The 27121-nt window shown below is 51.1% G+C and overlaps 1 protein-coding gene across 3 annotated transcripts in view; it reads right to left on the bottom strand.

Annotated features, from left to right (window-relative positions):
- LOC138566967 (sulfotransferase 6B1-like) overlaps positions 1-27121 on the bottom strand; it is a 320429-nt gene that overhangs the window by 232702 nt on the left and 60606 nt on the right. Inside the window, exon 1 of one of the 3 annotated variants that reach the window (XM_069644751.1) lies at positions 12093-12445. The exons of 1 other annotated variant lie outside the window; for it this stretch is intronic. In XM_069644751.1, the coding sequence (XP_069500852.1) occupies positions 12093-12288 (196 nt within the window). In that variant the 5' untranslated portion in view covers positions 12289-12445. Of the gene's footprint in view, positions 1-12092; positions 12446-27121 lie in introns of those variants that run through there. One more of the 3 variants, XM_069644753.1, reaches the window with a different exon arrangement.

Here is a 27121-nt window from a genome sequence, read left to right as displayed (position 1 = left end):
TGCACACGACATGCATGACTCCATATAGACTGATGACATTTGCCAAACAGGAGCCATGTACTTGCCCGTGCAGTGGATCCGATGTGGTGACCTTATGAATAGGTCATGGCAATGCAACGTCATTTCAAGTTTTTGAGGATTAATCAACCAATCGCTATAGATGGATGGGGTCACTAGATTTAAATAGACACCTGACGGATGCCTGCTTGGCATGTACCCTAGACTACGGAAAGCAGCGCATGTGGATAAGTTAACGGACTGGTTTGTATATTGGCTTAAACGCAGGATAGTTATGTCCTGGAAGTCGAAGGTTGGCCCCCTGTTTTGGGTGTGGCGGGAGCACCTGCGGCGATGGTCTGAAGCTGAAACTGCAGTATGGTAGAGAGCTTTGCAGAGGGGACCTCGAGAGACCACAGACAATATAGATGCCAGGAATGCTCTTATAGTTGCTATGGTTGGCGCGTCGGACGACAAGCCCCCCTGAATACACTGCTACTCTAGACTATCCGACGCGCCCCCCTGAATACACTGCTACTCTAGTCTATCTTTCATGCTGGAACCAGTTACATTCCCCCGACAGAGACATTGGCAATGTAAAATGTGCTATACCCCTATTGGTGCTAATGTTGGACCATATGAGGTCTGTGAAACCCTGAAATGTCAAGTGAACACCACCACACAATCAAATATGTAAGGAAAGTACAAGACATGCTACCTTTGTTTTTTGTTATGTTTGTGTTTGTGTATACGACTTTCTTGGCTCAATATGCACCTATACTGATTTAGATTGTATACAAGATGTTGCCTGTTTTTAAATAAAAAATATATATTTTTAAAGGAATAAGCAATTTGTGGTCATAGTGAGTGGTGGTGGGCGGCTTCTCTCCGTGTGGTCACGGTGAATGGAGGTGGGCGGATTCTCTCTGTGTGGTCACGGTGAGTGGAGGTGGGCGGATTCTCTCTGCAGAACATGAGTGTTACTTTAGGCTTAGCCCAAGGGTAAGAATCAAGGTCGCCATTCTGGCAATGCGCAGGTGCCCATAATCACCACTTTTTCCATTGAGACGCCAGAAGTATAATGTCTATCATGAAACTATACAGTGTTTGATCTTTTGTTTCTGCTGGGAAAGCACACTAAGTGGCGTTGATTGCCACAAAAGCCTAGTCGCAGAAAGGGTGGGGAGATGGAGTGCTCCATAGGTTGGGCTGAGATCATCGACCAACGAAATAGCCAAATTCTGTCGGCCGTAACTATGACCATTAAACTATGTAAATATTCTCCAACGGTAATAAATACATGTAAATTGCTAGCATAGCTAACCACTGCGGATATCCAAGGAACTGAACTGGATTTAAAGGCCAGCACAACTTCTAGGCAAGGTCCGAAAGAGCTACTCACAGGATTTAAACTCTGGCATATTACGGCTTCCTGAAGGTGGACGGATCTGAAACAGGCACGTTCACATAACTCCAGCCGATATTAGGAGTTCTCAATATCTAGGCAGATCGGAAAACTTCCCATCTCAATATCTACGGAAATCAGAAATCTTCCTTTCTATGTTGCAAACACAAAAAAAATACTCATAGGTCGAGTAAGCGGCCGCATAGTGTATGCCTGCAGGGTTTGCCGAAAATATTGAATTAGCATATCTGCAACAGCTTATTGATTTGTTCAATGTTACAAAAAAAAATCATGCCATAATTACAGCTCTGGCTCGCAGTGAATCACCTATGATCTAACACCTTGCACTGATGTTCTGCAGTCTGTCTACTCTTTCCATTAGCATGGGACCGCAACTGCGGTGCTGCACACTAAAAGAATAACAGCAGGAAGGAGTCAGTGGCCCAGATTCTCCAAACTTTTTGGGATGCAAGCGATGAGCTTTCGCACCTGTGCACAGGTGCTCATTCAGATACCTTTGTCACCCCCTTTTGCATTTGCGCAAACGCAGCATTCCTGCGCATTTCAATGCACACGCCGACTTCACAAAAGGGATGCGTATTGAAATTAGACATTCTCCTGTGCCTGTTGCCCGTGATGCATTTTTCTTTAAGTGTGACAGTGCAAGTTTGAACTGCTGCAATCACACTTGCATTTCTATCCCCAGAAAATGGGTTCTGCAAAAGAAAAAAACATTAATTGCGCTTTTTTTAAACTTGCTCCTACTTTGAGACTTTGGAACAATGTGTTAAAGGTTGAAATTAGACGTTTGGTGGAAAGAAAGAGGACACCCTACAACCGGTGGACCACTATTCTGGGAAATACAGAGTCCCGGCAGCAACCCCCGAGGATAGAATCTTGGGACCAAGACAGAGAGGAAAGTTAAGCTGAAGAGAGAAGGCAACTAAGTGGAGTTTGAGCATGGCTGTACTGCCGCAGAATCAGGCAAGGAAAGGACTGCCGCAGGGGAAACCGCTAGGTCCTGGACAAGAAAATATTCAAGGTGACTTATTTGTTGCATTCTGAGACTTGAAGTCTCATACCCAGATCAAATCTAGCAAAGACTGAGAGAATGACTTCTCCCAACTTGCCCTTAGCAAACTTGAAACCTTCTACCCAGCTCCTCATTCTTGGTGACCACAACCTCGTCTACAATGACCCTCCAGACTCAGACACCACCACAGTGGAAAATTCTATGTCAGCCTTAAACTACACTTAACTAATCTCTGAACCCACCCATGCCCAGGGCCGCACGCTAGACTGGTTCCTGGACCACAAAAGCAATGCCAGCATCCGATCCAAATGCCCCTGCCCATGGTCCGACCACAATCCTATCTTCTTCTCCATCCCAAAACTATCCAGCACCCCCACCCCCCATCCAACCCAAACCAGCCACCATCCTGGCCTACAGCACCTGCAACTTTACTAGCAACCGCATCACCTCTCTCCTCATGCAGCCCCTCCTTAATTTCAAGGACACCACCACCCTGGCGCAACACTACAACAACCTGCTTTGCAACACCCCTCGACCATCTGCCCCCCTCAAAACTAGGAAGCAAAAGAACGTCCAACACCTCAACTCCTGGTTTACACCAGAGCTTAATGCCCTGCGAGCAGCAGAAACGACTTGGCACAAAGAACCTAGCACAGCTTCTCTTTGTAAACATCTCCTACAGACAATCCATTCACAAGGCCAAGACATCCACCTACAATGAAAGAATCTCCAAAGCGTCCTGCAGTTCTCGTGAACTCTTTGCCATCCTCCATGAGCTCGAGACCCCCTCTCTGCCCTCCACCACCATCCACAAAGATAAAGCATGGTGCAATATCATCAAAGACACGCGCACCAACAAAATCGCCCGTCTACAACAAAAGATTGCAGCCAAACAACTCAACACCACGTCACCCTCCACCACACCATTTGCAGAAAGAACCTAGGAACTTTCCTCCCTTCGAGTTCCAGCTCATTAGCGAATACACCCTTGGAAACATCATCAAAGTCCTCAAACCCTCCCTCATCTCCGCCATCATCAACTCCTCCTTCGCCTCCTGCTCTGTCCCACTGACTCCCAAAGAATCTTCGGTATCCCCTCTCCTCAAGAAACCATGCCTCGATCCCACCATCTCCACCAACTACTGTCTCATCACCACAGTCCCTTTCTTGCTAAAGTTCGTTGACAGAGTGGCTTACCTGCAAATCCAGGACTTCCTAGAGTCTCATCACATTCTAGGCTCCCGACAGTCCGGGTTACGGCCCAAACATGGAACGGAGACAGCACTACTAGACCTCAAAATTCAGCTTGAGGACACCAATGACCAAGGCAACATATCTCTACACCTACTCCTGGACCTATCTGCCGCATTTGACCTGGTCAACCAGAGCAGACTATGCCACCACCTCACGTCCTCAGCACACTTCTCGCCTGATGCAGCCAAATGGGTCACCTTGTCCCCGCTGACAGGATCGCCAGAGTGTAACATACCACAAGGCTCCAGTGTATCCACAACATTATATAACATACATACCAAAATCTCTCTTCGACCACTGCAACTCGCTAGGTGTCTCATACACCATCTATGCGGACGACACCCAGATCCTCATCATCCCCCTCTCAGGCACAGGACTCACTCAAGGTCAACCACCTCTGAGACAATCCAAGCCTGGATGGACACACAGATTCATCAGGATTATAAATCTTTCTCCACCAGTGGCCACATCATCCCTGTCGCCGCTGCTGTAAAAACCCTCTGCGTCTACCTGGATTCTGCACTCAATGTGACACTTCCAACCAACCACATTGCCTCAACATCAGGTTACGCAACCAGGCTCATCACCGCCAGTAGACCTCATCTATGCACAAACATACGGCTCGAAGATGCTCGTGCCCTCATTTGCTCAAAACGTGACTATTGTAACTCTCAGTTTTGTGGCACCTCCACCAAAAACCTATGAAAACTTTCATCAATCCAAAACAATGTGTTGAACGCAGCACTTGACATCGGAAAGCACGACCACATATGGGAAGCTAGGAGATCTGCTCACTGGCTCCCGGTTAAAGGTAGAATCAACTTCAAGATCTTATCCATCACAGACCGCTGCCTCTCAAACAACGTCCCCTCATACCTGGTAACACAAATCTGAAGACACTCACCAGCAAGGTCGCAACGGCGGCCTACAAACACTGCCTCACCACCCCCAGATTCAACCGCAAACGGGCAGCTTCCCAGTCCATGCGCCCACACTCTGGAATGAGCTCCCCGACCACCTCTGTGACGAACCATCCCGTGGCAGCTTCCGAAAGTAACTCAAAACATACCTCGTCAACTCAGACTCTTGCCCCTACCCCAATGTGCCCACTCCCCATCTTTGTTCTCCTGTCTGACTGTAACCAGCGCCTAGATGCCCTCGGGCTTGGTGCGCTCATACAAATGTCTAAATAAATAAAAGTCAAAAAAGAAGGATCATTCGTTGTTGCTGGGAAATGTAGTCTTGTACCCAACCCAAGTGTATGCTGGCAAACAGCGTTTTGGAAAATAAAGTCTTAACCCCCGATGCAAGCCTATGAGGAGCTGAAAGAGAAGCGGAATCGTCTGCTCTGGGTTAGAAAATGAAGTCGTGCGCCAGTCCAGGGCGATTGAGAAAGACCCGAGTCATTGGTTGCAACTTAGATCGAAAATGAAGTTCCACGTCACCAAGGCAGAAAGTGGAGTGGAAGTATGTGTTACTGGCTGCAAAGTGTCTTTTTCGGCTTAGCCCAAGCGTGTATGGAAAAAAGAATAAAAAAGAGAAAAGAGGTTTGGGGTAGAGACACAGGGAAAGAGAGAAAGACTGAACTATTTAATGCATGCTGGGAGAAGATACCCTGCACCATGCCCAAATCTAAGATCGACTGTTTGACACAGGCAGAATGCATCACATGCCCCAATGGACTACGCAGAGAGAGGCATGTCTTCCAATGTCAAGACATGGGACTGCACGGTGCACTTCCAGGGTCAGGATTCGGGGAATCCGAACCTAAACCTTAACCAGGCACTCATTAACTCCCGTCCCCGTACAGGGGCGTAACAAAGCCCGACTCAGCAGTGCGAAGTTCACTCTACAAAGAAAGCCGAATCACGGCAGCCCTGCAGCGCAATTGCAAACAATACTCCGCACTGGAATGGGGCGTGTCCAGCCACCTGCCAATACGGCGCTCCCTTTTGTCGAGCTGCAAGGCCATCAGCGTTTCATGCAGATTAAAATATTCCAGTGGCTTTATAAGTGCACACCTGTGTTTGGTGTAAGGTCAAATGTGTATGTTTTCATGGCGAACCCAGCCAGTTCTGATATGTGTCGATCTTGAAACGTAGAACTGGGCACAAGCTTGTGTCACTTTTGCCAAAGCGCTGTACATAGACCATGTGTACATACAATTACTATTACCCAACCTAAGTTGCTACTCATGTGTCAACCACGGAAGGATGAAAGGCTGAGTTGGCCTTGCCACCAGGATTTGAACCTGCACATCACGCACACATATCCCCGCAGCGAGCACTTAACCCACTGTGCTATTTTACCAGCAAACAACCTTGAGCTTAATCCTCGCCCGATTATTCTAAATGACCTCAATCGACAAAACGCTTAACATATTGGCTATAAAAACGCATAATTAGAGCCAGGACTGTGGCCAAACAACTAATTGCAAATAGGGGTCAAGTCCTAAAAGAAAGGTGGGGGGGACTCATTAACATACCAACATGAATGTGGCATCACCAGAAATTAGCATATCAAGTTGACCTCTGAAAAAATGGGGGGACTCCTGAAATAAATGGGGGGGGGGGACTCCGCCCACCTGCGTGTACCCTCGGCTTGATTGCAAAGCACTGGACCAGCATTGAAGTAAGGATGGAGGAAATGACTCAACGCGCATCTGTACAGGGGGCGTTCCCTAGCTAGCCCCCAAGAGCCAATCCGACAGCGTGTCAGAGGCTGACCGGCCCCCGCAGGGGGCGCTAGAGGGACAGCCTACATAGCGGGCTGTCCCTTCCGGCCACCCCCTTCCGGTCGTGGTCAAGCCTCTCTCCTCTTCCTCTCCTCCCTGAGGGGGAAGGGGCGTCCCCAGGTGGACCTGGCTTCCGGTCAGATCCCCCTGCGGACGCTTATAAGGGCGGGAGCTGCTGGCCATCAGTCTATTTGCCCAGCAGCTCCCGCCCAGTGAGAAGTAATCAAGTGCTGCCTTTTTTCGCCTATTGCCTGTAAATCCAGCCAGTTTCCATTTGTTGGGGTTCCATTGGAAGGAGGGTTTCTTTGTGGATAAGTGCATGCCCATGGGGTGCTCAGTGTCTTGTGCCTTTTTCGAAACATTCAGCACATTCCTTGAATGGGCGGCGCGCAGAAGAGAGCAGCGGGGGGCAATGGTCCATTACCTGGACGATTTTCTATTTACTGGCAAGGTGGGGTCCGATGACTGTTCAAGTGCAATGTCTGCCTTTCAGCAATTGATGGGAGAGATGGGGGTTCCTTTGGCACCTGGGAAAATAGAGGGTCCATGTAAGGTTTTAACATTTCTTGGCATTGAGATTGACACTGTTAAAGGGACCTGCAGGTTACCAGAGGACAAGGTCGTGGGCCTACATGCTGAGATTAGGAATAATTTGTCAAAGGACAGGACCACCCTGGAGAAGATGCAGCAACTCCTGGGGAAGCTGAATTTTGCAGCAAAAGTCATCCCAGCAGGGAGGGTTTTTGCACGGAGGCTAGCCAGGGCAACAGCTGGTGTGGCTCAGAAGCAGCACCACATTAGATTAAGCGCTGCCCTCAAAGAGGACTTGAAGATGTGGTGCAGATTCTTAGATAACTTCAATGGGGTTCAGTTATGGCGGACCCCGTGGGAAACCAGCGCTGAGCTACAGATGTTTTCGGATGCTGCGGGAAGCGAAGGTTTCGGTGTGATTCTAGGGCCCGAGTGGTGTGCTCAGAAGTGGCCGCAGCAGTGGCACAAGAAAGGCAGAACAAAAAACATAATGGTCCTAGAGATGTTCCCCATTGTAGTCGCATTGTTGTTGTGGCCTATGACTCTGGCCAACAAGAGGGTTCGTTTTTGGTCCGACAACAATGCGGTAGTCCAAGCCATTAACTTACAGTCTGCTTCTTGCCCAGCAATGTTGAGCTTGCTCAGAAAACTAGTGGATGTATGTTTACATCATAACATTGAATTTAGGGCTCGTCATGTGCCCGGCACTGCAAATGTTGCTGCTGACGCTCTTTCTTGCTTTCAGTGGTCCAAGTTCCGGAAGGCCCACCCGGAGGGCAAGCTGGAGGGAGCACAGTTCAAAAAGGAATGGTGGCAGTTGGTAGTGTGGACTGGGCACTCGCAGAGTTGAGTGAGCGCTCACTCACGCCCGGAGTAAGATCCAGATACCAGCAAGGTTATGGTAAGTTCAAGAGCGTGATTTCTTATCTACAGTGTGATAAACAGACCGCGGAGGAACAGGTACGTTCTTTTGTGGTTTGGGCGCACTCAGAAGGATTGTCAAAAAGTTGGGCGGCGTCGCACCTGGCGGCGGTTGCCTTCCACTCCAAGTTGGAGGGGAGGTGTGATCCCACAAAGGGTTTTTTGGTGCGCTCAGCATTGAAAGGCTGGGCCTGTACAGAGCCTAGGTCTTGTGACGTGCGCAAACCAATTGACTTTGGGTTATTGGTAAAGTTGTTGGCCATATTACCTAGCATATGCTTCGGGGAATACGAGACGGCACTATTCAGGTTGGCGTTCGCATGGGCCTTTTTTGGGGCCTTCAGGATTAGTGAGCTAGTTTCTGCATCCAAGAAAGACACATCGGGGAGGGCCATTGCTTTGGGTGATGTATCCCTGTTCCACAAAGACTCAGGTGAAGGGGTCAGTATATGGTTGAGGAAAAGCAAGACAGATCAGCAGGGAAAAGGTTTTCGCATATGCCTACATGGGTCCCCCCGGGCGGAGTGCTGCCCAGTGCACCTTTTTAAGCGGTTTTTACAAATAAGAGCAACATGCGCTGGCCCCCTGCTAATCCACGCCGACACTTCTCCCCTCTCTGTATTTCAATTTCGCAAAGTGCTGACAATGGCCTTGAAGGGCTTGGGAATGCAGGGTGAGGGTTGGTCTACCCATAGTTTCAGGATAGGCGCAGCTACCACTGCCTTTCAGCAGGGCATGTCTCCACGGGCAATCATGAAGGTGGGGAGGTGGGAGTCTGGCCGTTATCGACTGTATGTCCGCCCCCAGCTTACTGCATCGCCCGAAGAATACTAGATACAGAGGGCAAACACGGTCGGGGTGGGGTAGTGTTTGTAGGTCCCGGGCTGATCAGAGGATTGATGGTATGGTATGTTTTTTCCCATTAGATGATGCAGTATGGCTGATCGGCCACTCATTTGTGACACGCGCTGAAAAAAGGGCCAGGCAATGGACGATCGGCCACAACCTGGGTTTCAAGGCTACCGAATGTGTGTGGCTGGGCACTCCGGGCATGAGGTGGCATTCCTTGCTGCCGGCAATTCACTGGCGACTCCAGTGGCGGCGGGCACCAAGGTGGTTAGTTATTCATTTGGGGGGCAACGATCTGGCCAAGCTGGGTCGCGGACGCTTGCTCGCACAAATTCAGGTTACGTTGCGGATAATGGCACACGAGTTGCCAGCCACAGAAATATTCTGGTCAGAAGTTGTGCAAAGGCAAGTATGGAGAGACGCCATTTCTGTGGCCGGCATGGAGAAGTCTAGAAAGCGCCTCAACAGAAGTGTTGCAAAATTCACCAAGGCAGAGGGCCTGGGGTATGTGGGGCACTGCTGTTTGAGCTCCTTGCCTTCCCATTTTGAAGCAGACGGGGTCCACCTATCTGATAAAGGCAACAATGTTTTCCTAACGGCTTTATTGTGCGAGCTAAAGAGGGCAGGTTGCAGATGAATTCAGTGGTGAGTAAAGCAGGTTGTAATTGTCTACTAAACTTGAAAGAGAAGCAAGGGCCTAAAGTTTGGGGGCATTGATGGCAGCGTCAGCCACCATCAAAGCGTGGCGGAGTATCGGGGCGGTCCTAGCCAATGAGGTACTCCACGCTGCAGCTGCAGTGGCTCGGGATTGGCCGGGCTCGAGCCGATCCCTCGACGGGCACTGACTCCCTTCCTTAGGGCTTTGGCCAACAATCATCCTGGTTAGTGCCCCTGGTTCCTGCTGGCTGTGCCAGTGTAGCTGGAAGTACCAGCAGTTTGTCAGTTTGGCCAGTGGCTAAAGTGGTGACATGGTTCACCCGTATCTGACTGTTTGTAATGTGGCTGGGACCGTCCCAAGTTGTCTTGCTCCAAAATAAACTGTGACCTTGTGTTTTTCCAAAGAACTTAATACAGTTGTCTGTGTATTCATTTATTCATATTCATCGTGTTATGATGAGGGCCTAAGGAGGTGGGGGTGTCCAGCGGGGATCTCCCCGCTAAGAGGCTGACCGGCCCCCGCAGGGGGTGCTAGAGGGACAGCCTACATAGCGGGCTGCCCCTTCCGGCCACCCCCTTCCGGTCGTGGTCAAGCCTCTCTCCTCTTCCTCTCCTCCCTGAGGGGGAAGGGGCGTCCCCAGGTTGACCTGGCTTCCGGTCAGGTCCCCCTGCGGACGCTTATAAGGGCGGGAGCTGCTGGCCATCAGTCTATTTGCCCAGCAGCTCCCGCCCAGTGAGAAGTAATAAACACCCACCCACCCACCGCAGTGAGCATAATGCCAAGGTTAAAAAGGTTGAAGATTGGTAAGTTGTTAAACTGGAGTGATAGGTGCAGGCTAGTGAGAGGAGTGTGGTGACGCTTTCGCATCATCAGTAGAATTAGTAGAGTGCCAGAGTAGAATTAGCGACAAAATAAGTAGTGTGTTGTTTGAATTGTTCCTAATATTTTCGTTTCTTGTTACAGGCGGAGTATCGGGGCGGTCCTAGCCAATGAGGTACTCCACGCTGCAGCTGCAGCGGCTCGGGATTGGCCGGGCTCGAGCCGATCCCTCGACGGGCACTGACTCCCTTCCTTAGGGCTTTGGCCAACAATCATCCTGGTCAGTGCCCCTGGTTCCTGCTGGCTGTGCTAGTGTAGCTGGAAGTACCAGCAGTTTGTCAGTTTGGCCAGTGGCTAAAGTGGTGACATGGTTCACCCGTATCTGACTGTTTGTAATGTGGCTGGGACCGTCCCAAGTTGTCTTGCTCCAAAATAAACTGTGACCTTGTGTTTTTCCAAAGAACTTAATACAGTTGTCTGTGTATTCATTTATTCATATTCATCGTGTTATGATGAGGGCCTAAGGAGGTGGGGGTGTCCAGTGGGGATCTCCCCGCTAAGTGACTGTTGACTTCTTACCTGAAACTCTATCATGACTCGGCAATATCAATATAGGAAGGGATGCCAGTGATGTGGTTGCATAGGTTATCTGCCTTGAACTGGATGGAGTGCAGGGTAATCCTCTAACGCCACTCAGACATAGGTGGGGGGGGGGGATATCGTCAGAGACAAATAAGAGTGGTACACAAACACGAGGAAAGGTGTATAGAGGGAGACAATCGGGAACACACATTGAGGATGAGGGTGTGTGATCCTGACAGTGTAAGGGAGAAGGGACAGATGCAGGAGGGGGCGTGTGAGAGTATGCAAGAGTACACAGAGGTGGCGGGACAGACCAAGAGAGAAAAAAAAAAAGAGTCTCCATGAATGGAGTGGGAGTACGAGGGACCTACAAAGGAGGGGAATGGGGAGGAAGCGGAAATGAGAGAGGAAACGAGCGATCTGGAGCGAGAGGGCGTGGAGTATCGAAGCCACAGAGAGAAAGACAATGAGGGGAGGTGGGTGAGGCAGGCAATACAAAGCAGAAAATAAAAGCCAAAAAGACATGTCAAAGCTCAACGTTTTGGCTTTTGTGTAGACATGGGACGGGCATTTGGCAGGGGCACTAACGTGATATCAGCACCAAGCCATAAGATGGCAACAGCTGGCAAAGTGCGCGAGTGCCTGCCTGGGCATATGACAGCAGTGCCTGGCAAAGCCTATTTGATACACATGAAAAAGCCAAACTGTTGGCTTTGGCAATGCCTGTTTTTGGCAGGACTTCAGTCCCACTGTGGATCAAGTGGGCAAAGGCACACTGGCTTAAGATAGTTTTATTACACCAGATGCGCATTTTCGCCACGCTTAGAAAGAACGCTGACTGGGCAAAGTTTGATGTCACTGCTTGATATAGCTAGCTCAAAGAGGTCAAAGCAGAATGTGTTTTGGAAGGAGAGGGGGCAGGCTTGGCCATATGGATCATCATGGCCAAAAACAGTCAACGGGTGGGTAAAAACACAAACAACACCCAGTATACCCCTTTAAAAAAAATTCTGAAGTAACTTAAAAATAGACCGCCGGGAAGAGCGGTAACTACATCTGATGAAATCAGAGCATTTGTCAAGCAGAGATATTGCATGAGTGGGTACTGTACAGCCTCTAGGACAGCGCAGCGAGTTGTGGGCTCCCTTTCGGCAACTGCGTACAAAGTTCCATCAAGTGGCGGAATCAGGGTAGGGTCTACTCGGCCGTTGATCCTTACTGGATCGATATATTAAATTCCGCATAGGCATAGCGCACGATGCAGCGCGTAATATTATTAAGGCCATCTACAAGACCTGAAACTACTTACCGCATTTGGGGTAGGCGACGAGCATGGCATCGTCCGGGCGGGGCCGAAAGGTGTCCTCCAGGGCCTGGAAGGTCTGCAGGCTGCACAGCAGGGTCGGGTACAGGAGCCCCTTGTGTTTAAACACCAGCTCTTCGGGGGTCATGGAGGCCGCCTTCTTAGCGAAGCTGTCGAACATCGGCCTCTTATCGTCAGCCATTAGAATGACTCGATGCGCCCCGATTAGTATTACTAGGGACGTGTCTCCGCAGACTGCGCAGCGCCGCTGAGAGCCCCTGTGCCTCGAGTAACTAGAACCGGGCCGGTCCACCTCCTCCTCCACACTTCTGCTCACTCTCTGCCAAGAGGACCACCCACTCAAGGCGTATCGTGCAATCCCTAACCCCGCCTCCCATTCAGTAAGGGATTCGCAGCCCAGCCTCAAAGTCGTCACGCACTCTCCAATCCCGCCCCAATCCAGATCTGGCTCGGTGTGCGAACTTGTCGTGCAGAACGTTTGTTGAAATATTGTAGTTCAGTGGGTTAGTGCGCGAGCTGCAGAGCTCTTTGTAGGAATGTTGGGATGACATTACTGCTGCAGCACAAGGACGAGTAGTGGTTTCCAGCCTATATCCTACTTACCAGTCACAACATGAATGTTGCAACTCCAGTACTTTAAATGGGGAGGTACTCGTAGGCAATTGTTTTTTTGTCTTTTAATTGTGCATTTAGTTTAATTTACAAAACACGTTAAGCACATACAAATACAATTATTACTTGTTTTATTTGATAGATATAGCATAGATATAGCAATACGTTAAGTAAAGCAGCACCAGCACTCCTCAGCAATGAACAGGCACTCTGGAACAGGAAGTGCCTACACTTCTGTGTTTTCATTTCAAGCGCTGCACACCTGCTGCTCCTCTTTAAATTAGCCTGGCTTTACATTTCAAGGGGTGTGAGCCAGCAAAGAAGCAATCCAAAGCAGCCATAATATGGTATGTACCAAAAGAAATGTCCAATCAACGTTCTATGAAAATGCTATTTTAATTAAAATAAAGGCAATGTCAATCTAGTCAAAACACTTTTCATAAAAGGTAGCAGGCGCCCCTCTCCAGAAAGAACATGGCATGATAACCTGTTCTGTGGTTTTTACCCCACTTTGGGAGTCCTTGCAGCCATCGCTTTTTGCTCACTGTACCTTTCACAGATGGGAAATATCCATTTGCATATCAGTCTTTGTCCCGCCCACATGGGCAGTCCAGCACCGAAATGCTATGGCAATTCCCTTCTGAACAAGAGTACCAACAGAAACTACATACACGTGTTTCGGCCTGGTTGGGCCTCGCCAGTGAGGTGGAGCTGTGCCTCTGAGCACAGTGAGCATGAAGGTGACGAGGGGGAGAGCAGCGAGTGGAGGAGGCACCCCGATAACCGGGGCAGGGGCCTTACTCCTTTTCGCGCTCTTACCCCTCCCCCCCCGGGAGGAGGGCGAAAGAGCGAAGGAAAAGGGCGCCAAGAGCCCCCGAAAGCCCGCGAAGGGGAACAATGAAAGAGGGCGTGGCTTGGCGCTTAAGTACGACGGGCGCCCGGCTGGGGAGCACTTGCAGCTCATCCAGCAGCCGGGCGTCCGCCAAGAGAGGAGGATTTCGTTTCGTTGTGTTGGTGGGGAGAGAACTTCGTTGGAGCGACCATCGTTGAGCGGGAGCCTTCTTATCTGCAGGCGCGCGGTGCTTGGAGGCGGCTTCGACGGAGAGCGGAGGTCCCCGAGGCGTGCTTCCTCCGAGACGGCAGCGCCTGGGAAAAAGCGGCGGCAGAAGCAGCGGCACCGACGAAGGTGGGCCGACATCCTGAGGCAGCGGAGAAGGTCCGGAAGCAGGCGGGGCCATCCATCGGGCCGAAAGTCAGCGGAGAGCGACGGAGAGCACCCGGCTGGAGAAGAGGGACGTTGCCTTCGGCGGCAGAAGGTGCGGAAGCAGGCGGGGCCATCCATCGGGCCGAAAGCCAGCGGAGAGCGACGGAGAGCACCCGGCTGGAGAAGAGGGACGTTGCCTTCGGCGGCAGAAGGTGCGGAAGCAGGCGGGGCCATCCATCGGGCCGAAAGCCAGCGGAGAGCGACGGAGAGCACCCGGCTGGAGAAGAGGGACGTTGCCTTCGGCGGCAGAAGGTGCGGAAGCAGGCGGGGCCATCCATCGGGCCGAAAGCCAGCGGAGAGCTGCACGCTCGCAGCCGGCGGGAGGCAGCGCGTCAGTCTCATAATCTGAAGGTCACGAGTTCGAGCCTCAAGGAGGGCACAAGTTTGCCAAGGCAGGCAACAGGAGCGCTAAACCCCACAGCAGGGGGACATTCAAGTATTACGGCTCCCGGCGGCAGGGCATTTCAGGGGCAATATTAAGCAGTCACGTGCCCAATATTAAGCAATCCGTGGCCCAAACGAAAAGTACTTGGCCTGGCAAGGCAGGTGACTCGAGTTCTAATCCCACAGTAGGTGGGTCATTCATTTTTGGCAAGGTCGGTGCTTAAAGGGAAAAGATGCAGATGCAAGGAAAAAGTCAAGAGGACCAGCAGAAAGAAGAGCTGGAGGCTTTTTTAATGATGGCAAGAAGAGCAGGGGACAAGTATGGCACCAACTGGATGCAGTTAATGGCAACACAGATGGGAGCTGAGGTGGCGGGGCGCAGCCAGAGGGCAGGGTCACCACTCTTGTTCCCACCTACACCCATTGATGAGGCATGGGTGGAAGTGCATTCGCAGGAAGAGAAAGAGCCGGACATCGAGGAGCTCGAGGACGAGGCTGAGCCGGTCACCAAAAGAAAACGAGTGATGACCAAGAAAGCGAGGGACAGCCAGCAGCAAGCGGCGGCAACACAGAAAAGAAAAACCAACCCCAAGGGAAAGGGGAGGGCGCAGGAGGTTGAGGCCATCCCGGCACCTGTCCCTGCTGAGGCTCCAAGACCAGTGGGAGGTCCACGCAGCACACCTGTAGCCACACCGGCGGTAGCAGCGGAGGAGCCAACCACCTTGGAGATGGTGAAAGGTATGTTCAAAGAATGCATGGAAGCTTGGGTGACGGGTGCAAATTGTCAGTTGCCTGTTAATAAGAATGCTTTGAACATAGGGGGTAAAGGAATACAAAGGGAGAATGGGAACACGGAGCAACTTGGCTCGGGGACGAGTCAGCCAATGACAGGTGCAGGACAGCCAGTAGCGGGGGGGAACCCGGTGCAGATGGCGACACAGGGGGCAAACACCATTTACACGCCACAAATTGGGGGGACACCTTGGTGGGGGGCACAGGCCTCCGCACAGGTACAGGGGCAGGAACTGGCCAGTAGCAACACAATATACGGGAGGCCCATGCCAGGGTTTGCACCAGCCAGAGTGGCGATCAATGCATTGGCATGGCATATCCCGTTGGCATACAAAGAGAGAGTTTGGAGGAAGGAATTTATGGACATTATGGAATTATTGGGGATGGCCCCCTCGGGACAAGGCTTCAGCGAACCCACAGAGAGGGAAAGGGAGAAGAAGGAGAGGGAGAGGCCAAAGATAGAACTCAACATACATACTTGGTTGAGGGCGTTCAGGGTTTATGCCACGATCATGTTAGAAAAATTCCCACAAGATGGCGTGGCAATGATGGCTTATGAGCAGTATATTCACGAGCAATACTTGAAGCATGGGGGGGATACATGGAGCAACTACGACAAAGGTTTTAGACTTAAGATGCAGGTATGGCCGGGAATGACATGGGATGAAGTAGACGTGGGGGGCCGCATAGATACGAAATCAGTCCCAGACAGGCCAGTGGAGGAGAGCGTTGCAAGGGAAAAAACTGCGCATAGCAGGGGCAGGGGGTCATATGTGAAAGGGAGGGGGTCCTTTCGTGGGAACTCCTCTTGGACCAACCGGCCCAGTTACCAAGGGGAGTTGCCAGAATGTTGGTTGTTTGCCGAAGGGAGGTGCACGTATGGTAATGCGTGTAGGTTCAAACACACAAAGTCAGCAAGCACAGGGAGACACAGCCCCTACAGCCGAGAGGGCAAGGCAAGGGGCAGCGCGAAGGGCAAAGAGAAAAGCAAACATGAGTGAGACAGAGCTGCCCACACCCATACGCTTACAGGCCATGATTCCTTTTTTGAATGCATACAGCGAGAGGGGTGACGCAAAACTGTTATGGGAGGGTTTCAGGTGGGGATTTAAGATTCCCTTCCAGGGGCAGTTAGGAACTAAGGAGGCTTGCAATTTAAAATCAGCGCTAGCCATGCCTGAAATATTGGCGCAAAAAGTGGGGAAAGAGGTACAATTGGGGAGGGTGGCGGGCCCCTTCCGCACCCCCCCACTGGGAAACCTGGTGGTTTCACCATTGGGCTTGGTACCTAAAAAGGATAAGGGGCAGTACAGACTGATCCAACATTTGTCCTTCCCTGAAGGGGAGTCGGTGAACGATGGCATTTCAGGGGAAGACTGCAGGGTGCATTATGCAACATTTGAAGACGCAGTGGACTTGGTAAAGGCAGCGGGGGTGGGGGCCCTCATGGGGAAGGCGGATATTGAATCAGCCTTCCGGTTGCTACCAATCCACAAAGACAGCCATCATTTGCTGGGGTTCAAGGTGTTGCAGGATTACTTCTACGACAAATGTTTACCGATGGGGTGTGCAATTTCATGTGCGTATTTTGAAAGGTTTAGCAGATTCCTGGAATTTGCAGTCAGGCGTAGAAGCAAGGTTGGGGGGATGGTGCATTACCTTGATGATTTCATGTTTGTGGGGGGCCGAGGGACCCAGGATTGCAAGAACCTCATGGCGGTATTTCAGGGGTTAATGAAAGAATTTGGAGTACCTCTGGCAGAGGAAAAAACGATGGGTCCGGTGACATCACTTGTGTTTTTGGGGATTGAAATTGATTCTGTAGCGGGGGTGTGCAGGCTCCCGGTTGACAAGGTACGGAGGTTGAAGGAAGTGATTGCGGGATTGTTGGGCAAGGAGAAAGCCACTTTGAAAGAACTCCAGTCCTTAGCAGGCAGTTTGAATTTTGCAGGCAAAGTGATCCCTCCTGGTAAAGCATTCGCTAGAAGCATAGAGTTGAAGACAGTGGGCTTGAAGCACGCAGGCCAACACGTGCGCCTAGGGAGAGAAGTGAAGAAAGATCTAGAAATGTGGGGCACCTTCCTGGAGCATTTTAACGGGGTATTGTTGTGGAAGGAACCCCTGGGGAGGGGAGAGGGACCGAACCTGATTACCGATTCATCAGGGGCCCTAGGTTTTGGTGCAATCTTGGGCTCTAGGTGGTGCGGGCAGGCTTGGCCGGCTGAATGGCGGTCCAGGGAGATCACTAGGGACATTACGGTACTGGAGCTGTTCCCGATAGTGGTAGCATTCAAGCTCTGGCCAGGACAGATGCAAGACAAGAAGGTGCTAGTTTGGTCAGACAATCTGGCAGTGGTCCAGATTATTAACCAGGGAACAAGCAAGAACGAGAGAGCACTGGGGCTGCTCAGGGAATTGACTAGGTGCTTGCTGCAACTGAATGCGGAAGTCAGGGTACGTCATATACCTGGGGTTAAGAATGTGGCCGCTGATTCTCTTTCTCGTTTGCAGTGGGGAAAATTCCGGGAACACCATCCGGAGGCGAGCGCGAGGATGACACCCTTCCAGTCACAGTGGTGGGGACTGGTTGGGGAGATCTGAGCGCACTGATCAACACGGCTCTCGCACCAGGCACCATGCGGAGATACAAGGCTTGCTGGGAACGGTTCAGGGCCTTTCAGAGTAATATTCTGCCCGAGAGCGAAAAGGGCCGGCCGGTGCGCGCCTTTGTGGGCTGGTGCTGGAGCCAAGGACGGTCCAGGACGTGGGTGGCATATCACTTGGCGGCGATTGCTCAATTCTACAAATTAAGGGGCATGCCGGACCCCACGAGGGAGCATTATATTGTCATGGCAATGAAAGGTTGGGCTAAACAGGTATTGCCAAAGCCCGACGAGAGACGGCCCATAGATGTGGGGAAATTGCACAAACTGATCAGGAGCTTGTGGGCGGTGTACATGGACGAGTACGAGACAAGATTGTTCACAGCAGCCTTCTCTCTTGCATTTTTTGGGGCGTTGAGGGTAAGTGAGCTGGTGCCTGCCAACAAAAAAGGGAAAGGTTCGAGTTTCTTGAGGAGCTGTGATGTAAGGGTACAGGGGGAGCAGTTATGCTTATATCTGAGGAGGTCCAAGACCGATCAGACGGGAAAAGGCAGAATGATCACATTGGGGAGGGTGCAAGACAGCCCGGTCTGCCCAGTAGGATGCACGAACAGGTACCTGACCCACAGGTGCCTCACGGGGGAAGAGGCCCCCTTCCTGATGCACAACGATGGAACAGCGCTAAGCCTGTTTCAGTTCAAAAGGGTGTTGGACAGATCCTTGGGGGAGGCAGGGTTCCCCAGTGGGAGTTTCGGGACACACTCCTTTAGGATTGGGGCCGCCACAACCGCGGCAGGGATGGGCCTGGGTGCGGAAACAATCAAACAGATTGGGGGCTGGAGGTCAGACTGTTTTAAGCGGTATGTCAGGCCTGAAAAAATGCAAGACTAACAGTTCCTCCCTCCTGTCTCCCCGCAGTAGCACCAAGGCTGGGAAGGCGGCGGTCCGCCTGGGTGGTGGGCCATTCATTTGTGGCAAGGGCCAAAAGAAGCTGGTCAGCCAAACAGGAGGTGCTGACCGCCGGGGAGTACCGAGTGCAGTGGCATGGAGTGCCGGGCATGAAATGGGCACAGCTGCAAGGGCACATACGCAGTCTCCTGAGGCGCCATCAGAGGCCTGACGTATTGGTGGTACACCTCGGCGGCAATGATTTGGCTGAGTTGGGAAGAGGGATCTTGCTCAGAGAAATGATGTCATCATTGCAGGAACTGGCGGCGCAATTGGGGGACACGGAAATCATATGGTCTGAAATCATCTCGAGGCGCGAATGGAGGGGCGCCGAGAGTCAGGCAGCCGTGGAAAACTCAAGGAGGAAGTTGAACTGGGCCATGGCTAAGTTCTGCAAAGGGAGAGGCATGCAACACATCAGGCACGGTCTGATCAATCTGAAAAACACGGAGTACTATCTAAAGGACGGTGTGCATTTGTCGGAGCAGGGAATGGAGTTGTTTTTCTGGAACATCTGCACAAAGCTACTGGAGTTATAAGCTAGGAAAGGGGGGAGCCACGGTGGGCGATAACCCACCTTTGGCGTGGCGGGTTGTGGCAACCCAGGATAAGACTAAGACTCCGAATGAGCCATTGCTAAACCAGAAGGGGCTTCGCCCATTCTAGACAGCGCCTCCTGGGAGCCTAAACGGCGGGGGTGTCTGGCGGTAGCAATTGGGGCTCAACTTCCCCCCAACAAACGGCGCTCTCCCAGTCCGCAAAGACCTGCAGGGGCAGGCGGTTTCTCAGACTCGAAGGCCTTGGGGGAGTTATGCCTGCAATCGGTATGGAGAAAAAGGGGGAAGCAGGACAAGGAGCAGGCGCCACACCTATTGGATCAAAAGTTTAATATCTGTTTGCAGTGGTTTTTGTATATGTTAAAAATAAATCTGCGGCCTTGTTATGCCAAACAAAGGAAAACGTCTCATGCAGCACCTTACTAGAGGGGAAACGGAAGGGGCTGATATAATGAGTAAGGTTGGAGACAAATGGCATAACTATTGGACAAATGCCCAGGTTATGAAGGTGACGAGGGGGAGAGCAGCGAGTGGAGGAGGCACCCCGATAACCGGGGCAGGGGCCTTACTCCTTTTCGCGCTCTTACCCCTCCCCCCCCGGGAGGAGGGCGAAAGAGCGAAGGAAAAGGGCGCCAAGAGCCCCCGAAAGCCCGCGAAGGGGAACAATGAAAGAGGGCGTGGCTTGGCGCTTAAGTACGACGGGCGCCCGGCTGGGGAGCACTTGCAGCTCATCCAGCAGCCGGGCGTCCGCCAAGAGAGGAGGATTTCGTTTCCCACCCACCCACCCCTACAGCTATGGAGGAGCCTGGACGTCGTTGTCGCAGGATGGACAGGCGGGTTGTGGCAACCCAGGATAAGACTAAGACTCCGAATGAGCCATTGCTAAACCAGAAGGGGCTTCGCCCATTCTAGACAGCGCCTCCTGGGAGCCTAAACGGCGGGGGTGTCTGGCGGTAGCAATTGGGGCTCAACTTCCCCCCAACAAACGGCGCTCTCCCAGTCCGCAAAGACCTGCAGGGGCAGGCGGTTTCTCAGACTCGAAGGCCTTGGGGGAGTTATGCCTGCAATCGGTATGGAGAAAAAGGGGGAAGCAGGACAAGGAGCAGGCGCCACACCTATTGGATCAAAAGTTTAATATCTGTTTGCAGTGGTTTTTGTATATGTTAAAAATAAATCTGCGGCCTTGTTATGCCAAACAAAGGAAAACGTCTCATGCAGCACCTTACTAGAGGGGAAACGGAAGGGGCTGATATAATGAGTAAGGTTGGAGACAAATGGCATAACTATTGGACAAATGCCCAGGTTATGGAGGCCACGTCTGGGTTCCCGCAGGCAACTCAGGGTGACCAACTCCAATTTCCTTGCAAACATTTTTCAAAAAATGTAGCAGGCCCCCTCTCCAGAAAGAACACTATCAACCCACCTCAGTAATGTGATGCACAGGGAATACAGACTCTGGGAAGAAAGAGCACTCTACGTATTGACGAACAAGGGTCTGGAGGGTAATAGTCTTGTGCGAATCTCAAAGAAGTTCAAGAATACAGTTGTCATGGCGATGTTTAATTTCGGTTGATATTTCGCTCCCACCGTGACCCTGGATGAGTGAAGTGGCCCCTGGCTGAATTATTTCTATTTTCCTATCACCGCTGCACCTGTGGAGGAAATAAATGCATGCGCTTGCCCTCTCTGTCGTGTGCAAGGGGCTGCTTTCCTTGACTTGCAAGCCAATGAATACTTAATGCCTCTCTTTACCATCAGCGAAATTGATGTGTGAGATGAGTTACTCCGACAGTAACTCCGACCTGTCGCACAATGTGGGTGCACTGCCAAGCTTGCAGGTGGCCTCCTCCAGACCACCCCAGTTCACAATAGAGATGAGAGGTACGGATCCCGATTAAAAACTCGGAAGAGCTGTTAGGAGAAGGTTCTCTGTAAGCCAGCATGGGCTGCTCAGGGGAGCGGAGGGTTTGCAAGATGGTTGACAAGATGCAGACTTGTTTCAGGGTTATCTTAACATGGGTTGGAAGTTCTAGGGAGGGTCCTTAGTTTGACATTTTGTCTTTGATTGGGTAATCATGATTCTGGGAATAATATATGTCCTGTGTCGTGGTATAAATCTGGCAAAATACTGGCAACTCTAGCGTTAGGTAACTCTGGTCTGGTTAGAGCCAATGACGCTCTCTGGTAAAGCCTAGTTTCCAGTGTGATCAAAGTTTGTGGCTCCCAAACGTTTACTGGTGTTCTGATTCAGTGTTGAATAAGCTGGCAAAAGCCAAAATGGCGCACGATGCACGGGGTACAGGGCAAATAGCCTGGCCCAAATGAATAGATGCTGTGCGTGTCCTCTTGTAGACCTTTCAGGACCATTTAACAAAGTCTCAGGAAAAACCTTTCCCTTCTCAGGACCTTATATAAGTGGGACAGTCATGGGCAAAGGACTGTCAAAACGGGTAGAAGGGCCACCAAAAGGCATGCCTGCTCACTTTATGTATACTAATTACAATAGCGCTACATGTGAGTCTCTCAATATCTGGCATCTGGCAAAGCAGGATAATCGACATGCTCAGTTTCGGTAGCTTAGAGGGTACTTTTAGCTGAGAAACAATTGTGGTTTTAAGAACCGGTCGACGAAGTGGCTCAATACCGTTCTGTGGGAAAATTGGTGGACCCCAGGCAATATTCTCCAGATCTGACAATGTCACCTGCAGAGAGGAATTGATAGCCTGTGTCCTTTTCCCACCGAACATTTGGTTTTTCCAAATTTCGGTTTTTAAAAAAACTAAATTTCAGGTGTTTTGCCCCCTTAAATTTCTTTTTTTTCCCCGCAATGTCATTTGGTGTGTGTTTTGGGCACCAGAAAAAAACATTTTTGGGGGAAATGAAATTTCTGCAACAAAAAAAGTCAAAAGATGTGAAATACGTGGAAGAATGCCCAGCTGGCGGAATGGAAGTGTTAATGGATTTCACCAATTCTGTTTTGACCACCGCTAGTTTTAAGACCATCCCTGGAGGGGCAAAATGGCAAAGTGAAACACAGGAATGGGGGGCTTATGCCACATGGCTAGAGGAGGCCACAACTAGGCAGAATGCATCAAAGATCAGGGGACTGAAGGATTCCAATGAATGACTAAAAGGGCAGATTACATTTCAAAGGAGCAAAGGGGGAATTGATATGGCTACATTGCCCACTGCCATATGTCCCCAAATGACAGATGAGAAACAGCACTATAGACAGGAAGAGCAGACAGCGAAAACATCACTGATTTCTTTACTAATGTGTCTTCGACTGCACGGGCGACAGCACTTGCACGGGCATCTACTCCGCAGGTCCTGATACCAACTGAAGTGAGGCAGCTGGGAATGAGAATTCAAGGCCCTTTTCCTAGGGTAAGAGCTGGGCTGACAGGTCCTAGGTTTGTGCCGATATCTATCTTACCTACCGCCCAACACCCAGTCTGTGACGAGGGGTGGTACTTCATATGGGTTAGATACTAAATCCCCACTGTAAATCAGTGATCCTAACCTGACTAGGGGGATGTGAATCGGCTCATAAAAAGGATTATTACTAATACTAATACAGAGCCAAGATGCTTTGGCAAGCGTGCCTTTATAAAATAAATTAACTTAATATAACATAACAGCATGCTTGTTCCTCGGCCGCAGACAGAAACACGGAGATGCCCAATAACAGGCGAGGTATAGGTTGATCAATGCCATCCCCGAAGTGTGCCCCCGAAAAACCAATGGGGGCAAGATATGGAATTGGAAGAAAAATAAAGGAGAATCTTTGGCAGATTAGTTAGACCGCTTAAAGATATTCAGCCCTCAACATTCAGGAGGCGATAGCAAACTGCCTGCAACTGAAGATGCAAGCAGCACTGAAAACAATTTGTATGGGATGGCAAAAAAAAAACACTGTTGGAACTGGTGGCAGTAGCAAATGATTGTTTGGCATGCCATGAACAAAAGAAATAGAATATTTTAAAAAGCGTATGGTCCTGCAACTGCAAAACTTGCAAGGGCAAAGGCAGGCACCATCTGAGGTTTTGGAGTTCAGGCTAGGGGAAGGGGCAGAGGAGAGCCAAATCCAAACCAACTGGGATTACAGGGTCGGCAGGGACAGTATGTTTAGCCTAAGACACATCATTATTGCCTTAGGATGGAGCACTGGGAGAATGAGTGTCCTTACCAACCACAAAGGTGTATTTTCACTCAAATGCAGAAGCAGAGTACCTTCCAGAGCCTCAATGCTAATGTGCCAGATTCCTTCCGGAACCGTAGCAGTAGTTCACCAGGTCCCTGCCCAAACTCTAGTCCACGAAGATTCCTTCCAAGCAAATCTTTGCAGCCCAAAAATGAACAAGATTCCTTCTGACTCAGCCTGGGAGATAGACAAGGGAACAAGAGAGAGTCAAAAACTACCCCTGTTTCAGAGATGCATTGAAGCTAGGTGTGGGGCGCAGCACAAGCTAGGTTTAGCAAATACTAGCTAAGGAAGGTCACGATATCGGGATAGTGAATCCAAAACAAGAGCTTTAATTAATAATGGACACACATCTAGAAAATGTAGGTCTATAACACAACATATGGCCTTAAAAACATAAACAAAAACTGTACATGACACAATTAGCTCCACATTTTTTTTTTTGTGAGGGTTAGTAGAAAGATTATTTGTGCAATTTCAAGTACTACTCGTTAGTAGTTGTACGCAGTTGTTGTCGACACAATAAACAGTTAGTGTTTCTGGTTCGGAATGTAGATAACCAACAGGAGAATCTATGGTGGGGCCGGTTGACTGAAGGAACCGAACTGTCATTAGGACAAACTTGGTGGAAAGCAGGTAGTTTAAGGTACCTGTAGAAGAAAAGATGACATAGTGTGTGTCAGAGAGGGGTGACCTAGGGTGCATAAATGTATTAGAAAGGCTGCAGGTCCAGGACCCACCTTAGTAATGTTGTCTCGTGAATCTAAATGAATAGGCAGGCACTGTCTATTGTACTGGTGGAGACTTAAGTATCCTGCTGTGGCTAGGATCTACATGAAAAAGAATTCATGGTTACCTAATGGTGTAGTATGGGTGAATCGTAGTAGGATAAGTCAAGAGCAAACATACCTGGGCAAGAAGATGGGACCCAGGTTGGTATGTACTGGCAGCTAATGCTTCTGTGGTTTGAGTCGCTTGGCTATGCAGTTTAATTTGATAGTAGGGCGATGCTGGTTGCACCTAAGATTGCATTAAAGATAATATGGTTATTCACTTTGCTGGGGCGTGGCTTGGAAGCCATGTGAAAAGACGTGCCTGTACGGGGGCTCCCGCTGATCCGTGCATTATCCGACTGATACCGCGCAAGGACCGCTGCGATTTGGCGAAGATTGGGATGACTGTGTACATAAAGTTCGGCTGCACGCGAGGATACATTTTTACACGGGCTCGCATTGCGTACGTGTACTTAGGAGCCGAGTGAAGCGCTGGTGGCGAGACCTCGACGGACGACAAAATGGCCGCCGCCGCTTGACGAGGGGACAAAGAAGCGGTGGGCCGGGACCACAGCATACGTGCGCCCTCTCGGCGTTACGAAGGGGGCAGCGCGACCCGGCCCATCTGGGGGGAGCGCCGGACAACAGCGGTGCCTGAGATTGTTGGGCGAGCTGTGACCTTCAAACTGAGTTGTGGTGTATGGGCATAGTGCCTCCCTGCCTTGGACCTGAGCGCGGCCAGAAGGACGCTCCTGACTGGAGATATGTCGAACAAGCCTTTGAGAGCGAAGAATAAACAGCCCACGCTCGACGAATACGCCAAGACACCGCCCGGCCCGGAAGGAGCCAAGAGCAAGGATAAGGCTCAGACCAAGGAGATGGCCGCTGGTGGCGCGAACCAGGAGGTCCTCGCGGCGATCGCGGACCTGAAGGCGACGTGGGAGACCAAGCTCCAACTTGCTGTGGCCGAATTGAAAACTGCGATGGAACTACAGGTTGGGGCGGTGCAGGAGGACGTGAACCTCCTGAGGCAGGATGTGCGAGCCCTGGCTGAGCGCACGGAATCTCTGGAAAAGGAGATGGGCCCTACTGTGGCGGACTGCACTGCACATAAGCGCGATATCCATGCCCTGGTGCAGCGGGTGGGCAACTTGGAAAGTAGGGCTGAAGAGGCGGAAGGACGTGCCCGGAGAAACAACGTTCGCATCGTGGGCCTGCCGGAGGGGGCTGAAGGCCAGAATCCCACAGAGTTTATTGAGAACTTGCTGCTGCAGGAGATCACTGGGGGAGCCCTGTCGCAGGGGTTTGCGGTGGAGAGGGCGCACAGGGCCTTGATCAGGAGACCACCGCCGGGGAACCCGCCTAGGCCTGTGATTGCCAAGATCCTCAATTATCAGGATCGGGAAAGGATCCTTGAACACTTTCGTAAGGGGGGCACCATACGGCGAGGAGAGGCGACCATTACTGCTTACCCCGATTACACCTTGCAAGTGCAGCGCAGTCGCATGAACTTTGGGGCGGTTAAGCGGCAATTGCGGGCAGCTGGGTACAAGTATATGTTGCTCTACCCGGCCAGACTGAAGGTTTTCGTCAAGACTAAGATGCTGTTCTTTGACACTCCGGAGGAGGCCATGGAGTGGCTCGATGCACAAAACTGTCCTCAGGAGCCAGATGAGCGGACGGCGGACGGAATGGGAAGAGATAAGTGACGCTGCGGGCCCGGTTGGGCTATGAACATTGGGACTGGAATATAGTCTTTGTGACTTTGTTGTGGAAGTGTATGCGTTGGGAGTTTGGAACACGGTCCGTGTGCGCGGATACGGATACGAGGGAGAGGAGCCTCCAGGGGCTGTTCTTTGTACCGCAGTTTGAATTTAGGTTAGTCACTGTGTGTGGGGTGACACCCTGTCGGGTTCTCTACTTGGGCTCCAGAGAGAACCGAACACGGGGATGCCTGAGATCCAGGGATGGAGCTGGGCAGTTGGTTGGGTTAGGGGGGTGGGGTGTGTTAGTTTTTGTATGAGCCTAGGAGAGAAACTGGAAATAGGGGTCTTTGAGGTGGGGGGGAGGCGAGCAGACCTGGGAGGGAGGAGGGAGCTACTGATACATCATGGGGGACCTTAGGATACTAACGTGGAACGTTAGAGGGCTTAACAGCTACCTTAAGCGTAACAAGGTCATGTTGTACCTAAAAAGGCAAAAGATAGATGTCGCCTTGTTACAGGAGACGCATCTGACAAGGGATAAACTGGAACTGGTGGGGAGGAAGTGGAGAGGGACAGTAGTGGGATCTACATTTTCGGCCTATGCTAGAGGTGTGCTGGTTTGGATTGCACCACATGTCCCGTTTAAGCTACTTGGGGAGGTTGTGGAGTCTGATGGGAGGCTGGTCATGGTAAGGGGGCTTGTGGAAAATAAAGTAGTGTGTATTATAAATACTTATGCTCCCAACCAGGACACGGCGACGTACTTTAGGACGCTGATCACTAGACTTGGTGAAGGGATGGGGGGTCCGGTGATTTGGGGTGGGGACTTTAATTGTGTACTAAACCCCAGGGAGGACAGGTCGGATGACAGGGTGGTCAGGCCCAGCCCGGCGGCTAGGGTACTGCAGACGCTGCTGGTAGACCTTGGCCTGGCAGACGTGTGGAGGACGAGACACCCTGGCGTGAGGCAATATTCGCATTATTCGGCCCCGCACCAGCTACACACAAGGCTGGATTACTTTTTCACCACTCCGGACGTTGTCGCGGAGTGCGACCAGATAGACTACAGGGCGAGAGTCCTTTCGGACCACTCGCCCCTGGTCATGCGATGGCAGCTTTGTCCCCCACGTGCGCGAATTCCAACATGGCGCCTTAGGGCGGAAGCGCTCAA

The sequence above is a fragment of the Ambystoma mexicanum genome, chromosome 2p (assembly GCF_040938575.1).
Source record: "Ambystoma mexicanum isolate Mex_15411 chromosome 2p, UKY_AmexF1_1, whole genome shotgun sequence".
Lineage (NCBI taxonomy): Eukaryota > Metazoa > Chordata > Amphibia > Caudata > Ambystomatidae > Ambystoma > Ambystoma mexicanum.
This window is presented reverse-complemented; position numbering and strand designations above follow the sequence as displayed.